The 14,605-nt window shown below is 29.2% G+C and overlaps 1 protein-coding gene across 6 annotated transcripts; it reads right to left on the bottom strand.

Annotated features, from left to right (window-relative positions):
- Positions 1-36: 36 nt before the first annotated feature.
- LOC111038883 (modular serine protease-like) lies at positions 37-14,196 on the bottom strand. 6 transcript variants are annotated; one of them, XM_022322145.1, is made up of 14 exons: positions 13,867-14,189; positions 13,593-13,679; positions 10,273-10,330; positions 7,572-7,691; positions 7,290-7,478; positions 6,254-6,373; positions 5,911-6,147; positions 4,103-4,317; positions 3,685-3,900; positions 2,312-2,476; positions 2,106-2,236; positions 1,866-2,033; positions 1,192-1,348; positions 37-528 (listed from the first exon to the last, which is right to left on the bottom strand). In XM_022322145.1, the coding sequence occupies exons 2-14, from the start codon at positions 13,648-13,650 to the stop codon at positions 317-319; spliced, it is 2,046 nt and encodes a 681-aa protein (XP_022177837.1). In that variant the 5' UTR covers positions 13,651-13,679; positions 13,867-14,189; the 3' UTR covers positions 37-316. The 6 variants fall into 6 exon arrangements, with proteins under 6 accessions (XP_022177837.1, XP_022177838.1, XP_022177839.1 ...); XM_022322146.1 differs by having other exon boundaries at positions 13,593-13,676; XM_022322147.1 differs by lacking the exon at positions 10,273-10,330 and having other exon boundaries at positions 13,867-14,188.
- Positions 14,197-14,605: the final 409 nt, after the last annotated feature.

The following is a 14,605-nucleotide window of genomic DNA, read 5'->3' as shown; positions in this document are numbered from 1 at the left end:
TATATTTACATATAGGTAATAAAAAATAATTTTCTGTTTTATGAAATGCAAAATAATTTATTACTAATGACCAAACATGAAAAATATTGTATATATTACGTATTATAAATCAATATTTAGTTATTGACTCAAAAGATCATCTCATAATTTAATAAATTCAATAATTGTATAATATATCATCCCTTTTTGTTTGTGATACAATCATTCAAAATGTATAAAAAGTTAAAATATAACACAGGTAAAAAATATTTATAAATGCTGAGTTCAATATTAAAATAATGATGGCAAAATATACGTCTTAGTTATTTTTATTGCACTATCTAACAGATCTAGAAAAACTGTCACTTGCATAGGTATAATTAGTATAAATTTCATGAATCCACGAAACGTGGCGACTGACGTCTGTAAACACTGCTATCGAATCATTTGTGGTAGCATCCTTTACACTCACAACTCCAGTTAAAAAATGTAAAGAGCTATGTTCAAAGGTAAATCCGGCACCACTATCACCTTGATGAACTCCTTGTCCTAAAATTTAAGGTTTTAATTATTATTAATACTAATGTGAGTAGAAACAAAAAAAGAATAATACTAACAGTAATAATACTAATTTGTAAAACTAAATTTAAAAAAAATGCTGTCTTATACTTGTTATTCATAATATCATAAAGTAAAATATGCTATTAACAAATGGGCTTTGTTTCCGATATTTATTTTTGATCAATAAAAAAAAACATAACAATATTGGTGCTAATATATTCTAAAAAAATATTAACTAATACCTATTAAATATCGGTAAAAGTATGCAAGATAACGTCTTATAGACTACATATTTTACAAAAACAAATATTATTATGATACATTACATGATAGCGTAATATTATCCTGCTGTCTTATTTACAGCAAGAACTGCAGTAGTAATAATAACTATAAAAGCAAAACATTCTATGTTTATGCATTATAATTATTTTTATGTATTTTATAATGTTGATAAATTCGATTGATTTTAGCGAAATGTTGAATATTTTTATAGTTTGATAAATGATAGTATTTTCAAGGAATTATGAAACCATGGTTTATAACGTACATAAATATTTTACAAAAAGTAAGCATAATATTATCATGCTTTCTATGTGGTCTTTAGTAATTAACAATCTTTATGTACTCATTTTAAACTTTTATTATACTTACCACTTTTAGTACCGGCGCAGAATTTATCAACAGAAACGAAGTTTTGAAATCCGTTTTGGTACATACTCCGACAAGTCTGATGGTCGATGTACGGTATATTAGCTTCTAATAAAATAGCACTTTCTACCATTTTTTCTGTTTTCCCCCAGCCGACGACCTAAAATAATAAAATTAACATAGGTAATACAAAGTTAACAATGTTTGTGTGATTAAATTATACAATTTTAATATACCAAACCACATAAATACGTGTTTATAGGTATTTCGCATTTGTTTTTCAGTTAGATTAGGTATTATGGAGTAAAAACTCGATTACGATTACTTAAAAGGACCAAATCACATTCTAAGTACATTTGTCAATCACATTACTTTTTCGACAGCATATTGGCCATCATACTTGGTCATTACTCATCCATAATTTCCCTTTATCCAAATAATAAATAATTAATTTAATCATTTTTTAATTTAAATTTTCAATTTAGTTAAAATCCATAGTTTTAGATATAGTTAGATATTAAAAAGTATTTAAGGAGTGTCCTGAGGTAGGTCTGTGAGCTTTCTGCAGCAATATGAACTTCTGTTATTTATAGTTGTCGTAATCGAGGGATTTACCTACCTATTAATGCATCGTAATATTTAAGTAGACATATAATAATAATACTAAATAAATTTACTTTTCCAATAGATCCATTTAAAACAGAATATTTCTTAGACCAGTCCACACAAACAGGCAACACTACATTGCTTAGTGTAACTTTGCTTGATAACACAATAATGGCTAGATCTTCAGCATGATATCCGGAAGAACCATAATAACCTTCTCTCAAGTAAATCAATCCCACCTAATTATTGTTAACAAAATATTTATTGAATTAAACAAAGCTTTCTTTTTTTTTAAACGGTTTGTTACTTGCATCGACAATCTGGGTAAATTCATTGTCCTTAACTGTAATGTCACTCTTATACTTTCCAACGCCAACTTTATACGTACCATCGTTTAATAATATTCTACTCGTCAACCCTTCTTGCCAAAAACAATGAGCCGCTAAAAATAAATTGTTTGTGATTTTGAACTTAGTACCCATACACTGCACAAAGTTATTTAGTTAAATTATTTTACCAGATACAACTAAATTTGTAGCAATCAGTGATCCTCCACATATCAAGCTAAAACTATTTTTGTTAGTTTTTCGATATACTCCAACATTCCAAGGCGCTGATCCATATTTAGCTTCAACACCATCTAGAATCAATGCTTGGTTTGGAGTATATGGTCGGCCACAATCTAAAACGGTATTTGAAAACATTAGTTTAAGAATGGAATGTCTTAAAACCCAATCTTTTAGATGTGTTAACATGAATATAATACTATAATGATAAATGCGTTCAATAATGTTGTAATGTAGAAGGAATGAATGTCAAAATATCTAGTGAATAGGACATTTTGCACTTTTTAAGCGCCCTCAAAAATTGTAGAACGTGTTTACAATATTGTCTTCATACTTAAAAAGGCGGGGCAAGTGGGTACCACTAAGCTGTACGATAGATGTCAAGTGGGTCATTGTAATGTAAGTTTTAAATTTGAATTTGATAAATCGTTGCATACGAACAACGATAATGAGCAAAGACAGTCTGTCAGCCTAAATTGCTAAATATATTTTATGATATTAATGCTTTTAAAGTAATTTATTTTATTATTTTTATTACGAGTGATAGGTACAGTAGGTTTGATTAATTTTTACCAAAACATTGAGTTTGAAAATTACATTGTATGTATTAAGTATAATAAAATACTGTAAAACTTTCAAAAACCCATGAATATATTTTTTTAATTACAACTTATAAAATTGTTTTTTCCATCAAATATCTAATTCCATCCAAAACTAAAAATATCTATGACAAAAAATATGTATTTATTTTTTTTTATTTTTTGGTTACTATATGATTTATTTGTGCGAAACCTTTTTTAAAATTGTCAACTCAAATCTATAAAAATTGAATATTTTATAAGTTTTTAACTACAACATTTTTTTTCAATTTTCGCAATTTTTGTGTTTTTGTTTTGATGAATTTTATCATAGTTTGAACTTCAAATGCTTATAAAAAATCTCAAATATGTATATTTATAATTTTTAAACTATGAATATAACCACTTATCAGGAACCTTGTATTATATTTTCAAGATTTTTGACCCAGCTAATCGTTACAACTAAAAGAAACTGAAGTTGAAAATCGAAACATTATTTGACTACCTATCGTGTACATAGACACAAAAAAACAATTCACAACAAAAAAACACATACATATAAAATCAATACATTCATTGAACCACTCAAAATCTGAAATCAAAAATATATCGCTCCATAATCTCATAAATGAAGACAATAAATAAATTTAAGATAATATAAAAAGTTAAACTTAAATACCATCCTAAAAATGCTACAGCATTTGTCGAATTAAACGAATTACAATAATACTTAAAAATATATTTACATGGGATACAAGTATAAAGTCGATCACTCCATTTTCCATCTTGTTGACAACGTAATTTAATTGGAGTCTCTATTTGTCCATTTGGTACAGTGTGTGTGACTTTACATTTTGGTGTTAATACAGTGCCTGGTATTGATGGGTTTGAACAATCTTCTTTTTTACCATTGAATACACATTCGATATCTAAACTGTCCGAAAACACAGATGGACATCTTTCTTAAAACATACATCAATTTAAAAATTAGTATCTTTCTTGAAACATAAATCAACTATGAAATGAGTACTTTTATAATAATATAATATTATACAGTGAAAAAAAATGCAAGTATCAAAGAATACTTACTATCCTACTTCATTATACTACATGTGGTCTAAATAATGATGTCTATACATACAATATATAATAATACATACTTACTCAAACATAATTTATCGACCTTTGGTTTCCATTTTCCATTTCCTGAACAAATTATAATTCTATTAGAAGTAGTTTTATAATATCCTTCTTCGCAGTTCTCTTCCACTGCGGTATTCGGATCAACAAATGTCCCAGGTGATAAAGAAGGATTTTGTTCTGAATCAGTTTGGAATAAAGAATACACTGTGCCCTCGGTATATGGTATAATGCATGACCTTTAAAGAATTATAATTTAACAATAACTAAAATAGACTTAAGATGTATAATATAATAATATATCATTAAATGTTTTTTGTATCTAATTTTAATATTCTTAAAATGAAAATATCTCACTTGAAATTTAGAAAATAATTTCCTATTTTTACGAATTTTAATAGAGAAAATAGTTTTAAATTTTTTTTAGTATTCTTACTCGAAAGATTCAAAATAGACTTTATATTAAATTCAAATCAGTTTTCAGAACTATTATTAGAGTAAAACTCAAGTCATTACATTGAAACGCGTAGGTCTATTTTGCTCCAAAAACCGATAGTGAGGAATCGCTTTAACAGACAAATAATTGTGCATGTAGCAAAAAAAATGTATAAATAGAAAATAAAAATTGAATCACTACAATTATTTCGTTAATTAATTACGGACGCGAAGTACGGTATGTTGTGAACAAAAAACATAAGTTTTGAGTGTTTTAACATAAACAAATACATACTATTTAGTATTTATAATTTGAATGAAACTGGACCCAAGCTAAGCTCTGTCAACCGATACTAATATAATATTAAACACCATTAGGTACTGTATTTATATTTCATTAATAAGAATATCATGCCAGACACGTCATCTTAGATTCGTACCACATTACCACGGAGTCCCCTATATATATTGGATATAACTATTATAATAAATTAAGAAAATTTGTAATAATAATCGTTCGGCCTGATAGATATACTTAATCCAGTTCCGTCGCTTGCTACGTGTATATTGCTACCAGTTAACCAGTAAAGTAAAATAATTTATATTATTAATATTTTATTTCAATTTATGTTAATTAACGTTTAACTACAGGTGTCTTGTCTAACATCTAAATCCTCTCACGATGTTCAGATACACATGGACGCACTTTCAGTCTTAGACTTGTGAGTGCTAAAATGTTTTACCCCAAAATGACCCGTGAGGGGAGGGACTTTGTCCCTCTCGCCCACTATACAGCTATACGGTTATACACACCAGGCATAAATTGCATTTCAAATAAAATTATAAATTACTACGTTAAAAAAAATCGAAGTAGTGAACCTGATTTTCAATAAAAATCTTTTTTGACGATATATTATAGGTAACCAATTAATACAACGACTATTACATTCTGCGATGAACAAGGTGCCATCAAGGTCATTCACATTTTCACTACTTTCATAATTTTTGTTTTTATTTATTGAATTCAATTTAAATATACTAAACATATTTTCCTAACAGGAAAAATATGTCTGTGGCATTAGTGCATTACCAATACTAACTGAACTAAACTCATTCTTAAAAACGCAAAATTACACTTTAAGCAGTATTTTTAACTCAAAATAATCTGGAGGTGTTAAGCGCCTCCTGGTACCTCCGTATTCACCAATGCAGATACACAGTTCCAGAGATAGAAACGTTTTAATATTAAATTATTTACCATAATATACTACTAACAGTGGCGCTCTTAACACTTATAACTAAACAAATCCATGTCAAAGCGTTTTAAACGTTTTTACCAATAATATTTGTTAAGCCTATTAAATGATGTGTATTAATATCTTTTAAAAAATGTATACTTTATATTATTGGTCTGCGATGATGGTCTCTGCGTTGTTGGTCTGCTAGTTTGATACTGCGGTGCTGAGGTGGTGGTCGGTCTCTGCGTGATTTGTGAAGTTGGGTTAGGTTTGCGGTCTCCGTTGGAACCGCAGCCTGCTTCATCAGAACCGTCAGCACAGTGCTGCGAACCGTCGCATTTTCTTTGTTTACTAATACAGGCACCATAGCTGCACGTGAACGTACTCATTGGACATCTTTAACATTAAATATTAATATAATAGCGATTTGCAGGTGAGTACATGGCATAGGTACATGACGTATGCGTGTTGTAATTTTTTTTAAATTTCAATCAATACGTACACCCTTGATTTACACAATTCCGATGTTTCGTCAGATCCATCATTGCAATCTGAAGTTCCATCACAAATGGATGTTACATCTATGCATTGGCCAGATGTACAGCGGTACTCTTCTCGAGCACTAAATAATAAATAGATTATTTTTTTTTATTTTCACAAATTAATACGTAGTTACATTATGATGCAATATTAGTAAAATATACTTAATATTAAATATATTCTGATGATGCGTAAAATCCAAACTTATTTTATGGGTTTCCATGAAACTCGTGTATATTATAATATTATAATGAAGTATATAAGTCGTTTACCAACAAATATTGCTAAATCAAATATCTAATATTCAGATAAATATTTATTTTTATTATTTAATATATGCTTGAAAATAAAACATACAAACATGGTTACAATTAAATTATTTTCATGGGATCGATAAATATTGAATTTAGAATACCAAGTTCATTTGCAATATATTTTTCTTTTAAAATCATATAGCATTTACTTTTTTACCAAAAGTTAAAGTTGTACATTTACATTTTAACATAAAAAAAGATGAAAATGCAAATCTCTACTAACGCCACACACCTAAAGATGTCACCGATGTTGATTAACGCACTAACCTACTGTAGCACAATAATACAATTGGCTGGCAATAAAATTTATATTAATATATTATGTAAAAAGTAAAATTGAGAGCCATTCATTTCTGATTAGTTAAATATGAATTTACAGTTAATATAATTTGACTAATTTGAGTTTATATTCGAATCTATAATGTTCATGTTCGAGATAAATAATGACTAAAAGAGTAAAATTACATTGAAACTAAAAAAAAAGTTGCTAGCGATTTATATAGATTCGTAGAGCTAAAAATGTTTCGAGTTAAACCTATAAGTTTGAGTTCGATTTCTGATGGCTGTTTTATATAATATTATAGTAATAAATATTATATTATGTAATAAAAAGCAAATCATTAAATAAATAAATTTGTTCTAAATTCTAATCAAAAAATTTTAAATTTTAAATCAATTACTTACATGCATTTAGCCTGACTGGTTACATGAGTTTGTTGGGGTCTTGGAGGGCTTGATGGAATACTCAGACCTAGTTTTTTACATTCTGGTAATTGTTCATCTGATCCGTCGACACAGTCGTTTTTACCATTACATTTTGCATTTTTACTTACACATGCACCGTAATTACATCGAAACGCAGATCCCGGACATCTATATTTACACATAAATTATAAACATAAAATAAGAACATTCTATATTATGTTTTTTATTAATGCCTTTAAACTTATTAACTTATTTACATACGTCTTAAACAGTGGAGCACACAAACTTTGGGTCTCGTCTGACTTATCTGAACAATCTGCGATTCCATCGCAAATTGATGAAGGATCAATGCACTCCTGATTTGAACAGCTGAACATGTTTCTATAAACATAACTTGCAATGTATAATAATATATTTGGATATATTTTTTTTTTATTTAATAAAATATTACAATCTGCTTACACACAAAAACAATAAGTAACAATGATGATAATGATTAAAGAAGACATGTAGCACATGAAAAGGAGACTGTCCAGTGACAGAACCTCAGAAAATTTGAGTTCGGGCATTGCAATTTTATTTTATTATTTTATTTTTAATTTTAGATTTAGTTTAGAAGGTCTCTAGCCCAATTTCTTTTTAATCGTCGAGGAATATTAAGAGGTAATGTGAGAGAAGACATGTTGTTGATAAAGGGGTTAGAATGGTAAATTAATTTGGAATGGAATTTTTTATAGTAGCTTTTAGCAAGTTCATTTACTGTTGGAAGTTTTAAGTCATTATGGAGAGCTGAATTTGTGATATACCACGGAGCATCGGTTAAGTCTTAATGAGATGGATTGAAAGGCTTGAATGGGGCGGATGTTAGCTGGTTTCGCTGGGGCCCATATTTGAATACCATAGGTCCATATTGGTCTTATGATGGATTTTTAAATTAATATTTTATCTAATTATTTTTAAGATTTATTTTCGATTTTAGAAGAGGTCGGAGTAAATGGAGGCGGGAGTTGAGTTGTTTACGTTTATTTTTTGTATGATTTGCCCAAGTTAGCCTTTTGTCTAGAGTGATACCTAGGTATTTAGTTGATTGATGTAGTGGAATTGGTTTGTTGTTAAATTTGAGTGAGGGGCATTCTTTTTTCTTAAGGGAAAAGTTAACCACTGCGGATTTATTGTCATTAATTTTAATTTTCCAGTTTTTTGCCCAAGACTCGATTAAATTTAAGTGCAATTGTAAGTGGTGTGAAGCGGTGTCTGAGACATTATTTGAAGCAAATATTGCTGTGTCGTCAGCAAATGTGGCGAGGAGAGTTTGATTTGAAGTGGGCATATCAGAGGTATAGATATTATAAAGTAAAGGAGAGAGATCACTACCCTGAGGAACCCCTGCCTTAATTTTTTGGATAGTAGAAAATTCGTTTTTGTGGCGTACTGAAAAAGACCGGTTATCAAGATAGGATTTAATTAAAAGAAAGTAAGGTGAAGGGAGAAAGTGCTTAAGTTTGAAAAGAAGTCCGTCATGCCAAACGCGATCAAAGGCCTGTGATATATCGAGAAATACTGCAGGACAAAATTGTTTTGAATCGAAAGAGGATGAAATTTTATCTACGATTCTGTGGATTTGTTGAGTTGTATTATGTTTTCGACGAAATCCAAACTGAAATTTAGATAAAATATTTTGTTGGTCAATTAGTGACGAGATTCTATGTAAAATTAGTTTTTCGAAAAGTTTTGCAAATGTAGGTGGTAAGCTGATTGGGCGATAAGAACTTGTGAGATGTTTAGGCTTGTTTGGTTTTGATATCATGATAATAACTGAATGCTTCCAGGTTGAGGGGAAGTACGACAAGCGTAGCATAGAATTATATATATAATTGACTTTTTAGATAAATTCTTTGCTATTTTATTTGTGATTTGATCATGACCAGGAGCTTTGTTAGGCCGAAGCTTTTGAATGACTGTTACGATTTCGGATGGAGAAATCGGTTTGGCAGGAAGGGACATAGGTAAGGGAGAAGACAAGAATGAGTTTACTAGGTCAGTGTTGTCTGGCATAGAGATTACTTCTGGATGAGGAGAGAAAGTTGAAAATAAGCGGGCTCCAAAGCGATTGGCTTTCTCTAAATCAGTGATAGCTAATGATTTGTCGGGACGTTTGAGAGGAGGGATATTTTCGCGTTGATTTGTTAGCTTTTTTGTCATTTTCCAGAGGGAGCCATTATTAGGAGACAGAGTACTTAAATATAGACTAAATTGTTCAGATCTATATTTCGCCAATTGAGAGTTGAGATTGTTTGATAGATGATTGTAGGCAGTTTTGTGTTCAGGGTATTTCAATCGTTGCCACAAGGATTGAGCATGACATTTGGCTTTAATAAGATTGACTAAGTATGAGGGGAGCGAGATGTGGGATTTAAGAACAAAATAATCTGTTTTAAACTATTTATAAACCCCAATAATAAACTTCCAATAAAATAGAACCCATTACAAGCGATACGGGTATCCCATACACGATTTATATGTAATCAATGGTTAACTCACAGCTTAAAATAACAAAATAACTTAATATATATATATATCATAGTTTATACTAGTGGAGTAGTGGCTTTTATAATAAAAAAAAAAAACTTAATATATTATAATTATAGTAATATACATTTATATGATAAAATATTAGGAACCTATTCAATATAGAATAAGTACCTGTTCCTATTAAAATGTCAAAATTACAAATTAATTTTAACGGGCTGCATAAATAGCCGAGCCCCACTTCAGATAATCCCCCCTCCCCCCTTCATAAAAGTATGTATGTGAAGAATATTAATATTATTAATTAAACTGTCTAAAATACCACTCGGGATTATTATACCCCTCCTCCGGAAATTAAATTGTATATACGCCACTAGTGATGATTATTAGTACTTAGGTAGGTATTTTGTTAAGACAGAATATAGTTACCAACACTGAACATGAAACGGTTTGACGTTTTTCATTTAATGGATTACATAGTATGCCCGTTCCTAAAATAAAAAAATTCGTATCTTAATAATGACATACATATGTTATATATCCCATAACAGTTATATAGGTGTGATCCCGCACAAATAATTATTAAAATGGTAATGAAATGTATAGGAGGTGAGATAAATAACTCCATGTTATACACAAATTCACCTCATTGATCAAACAAGTACCCACAATTTTTTACATGAGATATAAAATGGTTTTAACTGATAGCTAATCATTAGGAAGTACAATCCAGTTATAATTTAGAATAAATATCTAAATATTAGAGTTTATAATTCTAAATAATTTAACTATTAAATCGTCGAATTTTGTTTGAATTATCATCGGAATATTTTTATGAAACACATATTTCTCGTATGTGGTAGAAGTACATGAAATTATATTGAAGAAAAAATTAAATATTAAAAAAATATTATAATTTTGTGTTATGTACCTACTATATGTAGGTATTCAATTATAGAATAGGTATTCAATAATATAACAAATTATATTATGAATTAAAATTAAATTCGATCAAAATTCAAAGTACTTATTACATATTTAAAAACAAGTTTTATAATTATAATTTTACTTGACAAAAAATGTGCAGGAGTCAGGTGAACAATTTATAGTAGAGAATGTATAATAATAAATGTTATGTCCACAACAAATATTACTATATCAGTATATCACTATCTAGATTATAGAAGATAATATTTGAAATTTGGATATTGATCATTGCTTATATTTTTTTACATGCATTTGAGTCTATAATATATTATACAATTATACTAGCTGGATTCCCCGCTCATTGCCGGGGGATAAATGTAGCAAAGATGAGCCATCCACCTACGGTGAATAGTAAAAAGCAACTTTTTTTTTTCGTGAACCATTTGCTAGCTAAAATAAACTAACATTCGGTTATGATATTAATAGCGATTAAGCTCCCTTAAAATAACTGGTCCAATCAATTATTATCCAAACCTTCCTTGAATCGTCAAAATCGGTTGAGTATTTTTTGGTTCTATAAGCCTCAGAAATACACTTTTATCATTATATTTATACACAAGTTTTTATTATATATTAATTTTAAAGCGAGTTATAAGTATTAAAAAATTATAAATTGTTTGTACATCTTAAAATACTGATAACTCGCTTTAAAATAAAAATATAATAAAAACATATGAGATGCCCTAGATAATAATCTTAACTTTAAATTTTAAACGAGGCATTTGATGAGCGTAAAATTTGCTATGTTACGCATTTGTTAGACGAAGACAACAAACGTCGGTATAATATCTTCTCAGGACTTAAATATATAATTTTTGTTACCCGTGGCTTCTATTCTATACTCTTATTACCCATCCGGCATCCCAAATAATGTGTGTGTAAAATGTTGGGCCATTTAGTCAAAAACTAGATTTCCATATGCGCTATTTATCTATAACCCGACTAATAATATCTGTATTAGCCGACTGTCTATATCTAATCAATCTTATATATTATTTAAATAGTTGCAATAAGTTACAGATGATAAAATAGTTATTATGGTTGTATATAATTTTCTGTGTTGTACAATCGAACCTTTTTAACAATAAAATCGTAGATACCTCGAACTTTTTCACAGTCCCTAGAATCTCCTATTATTGTATATCCTTGAACAACTCGAATTTTTTGGCCGGTCCATTTAACTTTGAGTTAACCATAGGGTCATGTCCAATTGTATTATATTTCGTAATTTAGGTTAATAAAGCTATTTTATATAGATATATAATTGAATAACTACAATAGCTATTATATACAAGATGATTCACCAAGCATGCTCTCCCCCCTTTTTCTTCTTCAATAATACAGTTATTCAAAATCTGATTTTTAAAATTTTTAAATATACTATTTTCAAATTCTTGGATTTTGTTGTACTACCTACTTGAGGAGTGTCCTGTGGTGATCCAAACTTCTGTTTTTCAAACGAGAAGTCCTCTCTCTTGCGGTAAATTAATTAGTGGATCATTTTTTTTGAAAATGTTGATGTACCACATTCAAAATTCGAATGAGCCATTTCTTAGTTATTAAAATGTCTGTATTGAGGATAATAGTTCTTAAAACTGTTTTTACGTAAATATAAAATATACGTGCAATTGGATCTAGTATATACTTGGCCATTTTTACAAAATTTTTATATCGATGGATTAATAAATTATAACAAAAAATTAATATTAATGACAACAATTTTCAAATTACTATAGCCCCCATATTTTATAAACTTAGTACTATAGACCTTTTATTCTTAGAACTGAAAAACTACAAGTACGAATTTTAATTTCGATACGTCAAAAAATTCATATTGTAATTTATAGTTAAATATAGGGGTGTTTTCATTTGAAAAACAGAAGTTTGAATCTCCACAGGAAACTCCTAAGTAGTAGTCTTAAATCTTAATGGATATTTAACAATTTTAAAAAATCAGATTTTGAGTAACTGCATTATTGAAGAAAAAAAGGGAGTGTGCAATGTGCATGCTTGGTGAATCACTCTATATATTATAAGAGATAAGTGTATGGTTGAGGTTTATATACTGAAAAAATACTCGACCTATTTTGACAAAAAATAATTTAAAAAAATACTTTCAACTAAAGCAAAACACAAACGATAGATGTGGAGATATTATAGTAGAAATTCAGCTATAATACAGATATTAATAGTCTGGTAAGTGGTGGCAACGAGTTACTTATACCAAATTGGGTAAGTTACGCGTAATATGCAAATACACAATCGTTGAACAATTGGCACCAAATTGTACACTCGTATTTTTTAAGATCCCTGCAAACGGGTCTTAAGAATATTAGATTAGAAGCAACTGGTAACAGCTATTATACATTTAAAAAAGAGCGAATTGCGCTTATTATAGGATCGAAGGTTTATACTTTATAGACAATAAATTGGACTAGTGATTTCAGGATAGGTTACCCTTAATATCAATAATATTAAGATTTTAACCGCTTATTATTCTATTCCTGCTCGCAATTAGTTCAAGTAATCAAAAAAAGTTATTTTGATATTAGTTGTCTGTCACAAGTGGATTGTCTACTCAAGTATTCATATTGAATTCATCCCCGGGCAACGCTGGATATTACAGCTATATAGTTATTTATATAAAGATAATATCCATTGAAGTTACTAGGACGCTCAGTGGTTGGTATAATTACTATAGGTAAATTGTTTTCTTTTATCGTGTTGTTGTTAAATCCCAATACTAATATATACATAATTACGTACCTGTCGTACCCAAAACGAAGCATACATATAGTGTTAACCAGGAATTCGTCGCCTTCATGGTTCTATTCGATGACGACGAAATCACTACTGCAAAATATAATGCATTATTATACTGTTTATTAAAATGTATAATATTATAATTATTAAATTATGTGATAATACAGACGACGAAAGATTGCAATACTATCTTAATATACATATCGTAATATGTATATGGCGACGATTAATGAGACAAAAACAAATCTAAATAATAGAAATATTATATCGTACGTACCTTATACTGCGGTAAAAGAAAAACGAAGAAACAAACGGAGGACATGAAGAAAAGTGATGAACGCGAATCTACCTATTGTTAAAATATTGTGATTATTTCGAGGCGAAACGTCTAATTATAAATCGATGCATTGATAACAGACAATAATTATTATTAATTTTAATATAATATGAAATAACAATAATTAGTTATCACGGCTAACCGGGACGAGCGTAAAACGTTTGGTCTCGCGTGTAGCGTGGCGTGCTAGGTATACGATATATTAAACTGCAGCATGTTTGTTGTGGTTTGGTACGTCGTAGCCTGTACAGGTAGGTACATAATATTTTCGCGATTATAGCCGACCGGACTCCGAAGGACAAACCAAAATATTTTATACCTGTATATTATAGGAGGCACCCACTACTCTCATATTATGTTATATTATAAACTATAAGTAGATATCGTGCCAATCGTATATGGTTAAAGAACATAATATTATATGTACCTACCTATGAGCTCGAGTTGTTGTTTATAAAATGTAGTGTAGGTTATACACTTATGCCAATACGTAGGTACCTGGTACCCTATAATATTGCAAGTATTCCCCCGTTACTGGTTTTTGTTTTTGTGTACAATACACAGAAACAAAACTGGTTATATCGGTTTATTTCGCATCATTCGTATGTAGTATGTTCCTACTCCATATAATTTAGTCACAGCGTATTTTCACAAATTGAATTCACCGATTCGAGGGATA

Source organism: Myzus persicae, unplaced genomic scaffold (assembly GCF_001856785.1).
Source record: "Myzus persicae strain clone G006 unplaced genomic scaffold, MPER_G0061.0, whole genome shotgun sequence".
Classification (NCBI taxonomy): Eukaryota; Metazoa; Arthropoda; class Insecta; order Hemiptera; family Aphididae; genus Myzus; species Myzus persicae.
The sequence above is the reverse complement of the archived record's forward strand: the minus strand, read 5'-3'. Positions and strand labels throughout refer to the sequence as shown.

What these genes read in the sequence shown, in the direction of transcription:
- LOC111038883 (XM_022322145.1), bottom strand. Translation starts at nt 13,650, where the DNA reads ATGAAGGCGACGAATTCCTGGTTAACACTATATGTATGCTTCGTTTTG. An exon ending in GAATTGTGTAAATCAAGGGT is followed by an intron (nt 6,148 to 6,253) that starts GTACGTATTGAT and finishes TTAATGTTAAAG; the next exon opens with ATGTCCAATGAGTACGTTCA. An exon ending in TAAATGGATCTATTGGAAAA is followed by an intron (nt 1,349 to 1,865) that starts GTAAATTTATTT and finishes TTATTATTTTAG; the next exon opens with GTCGTCGGCTGGGGGAAAAC.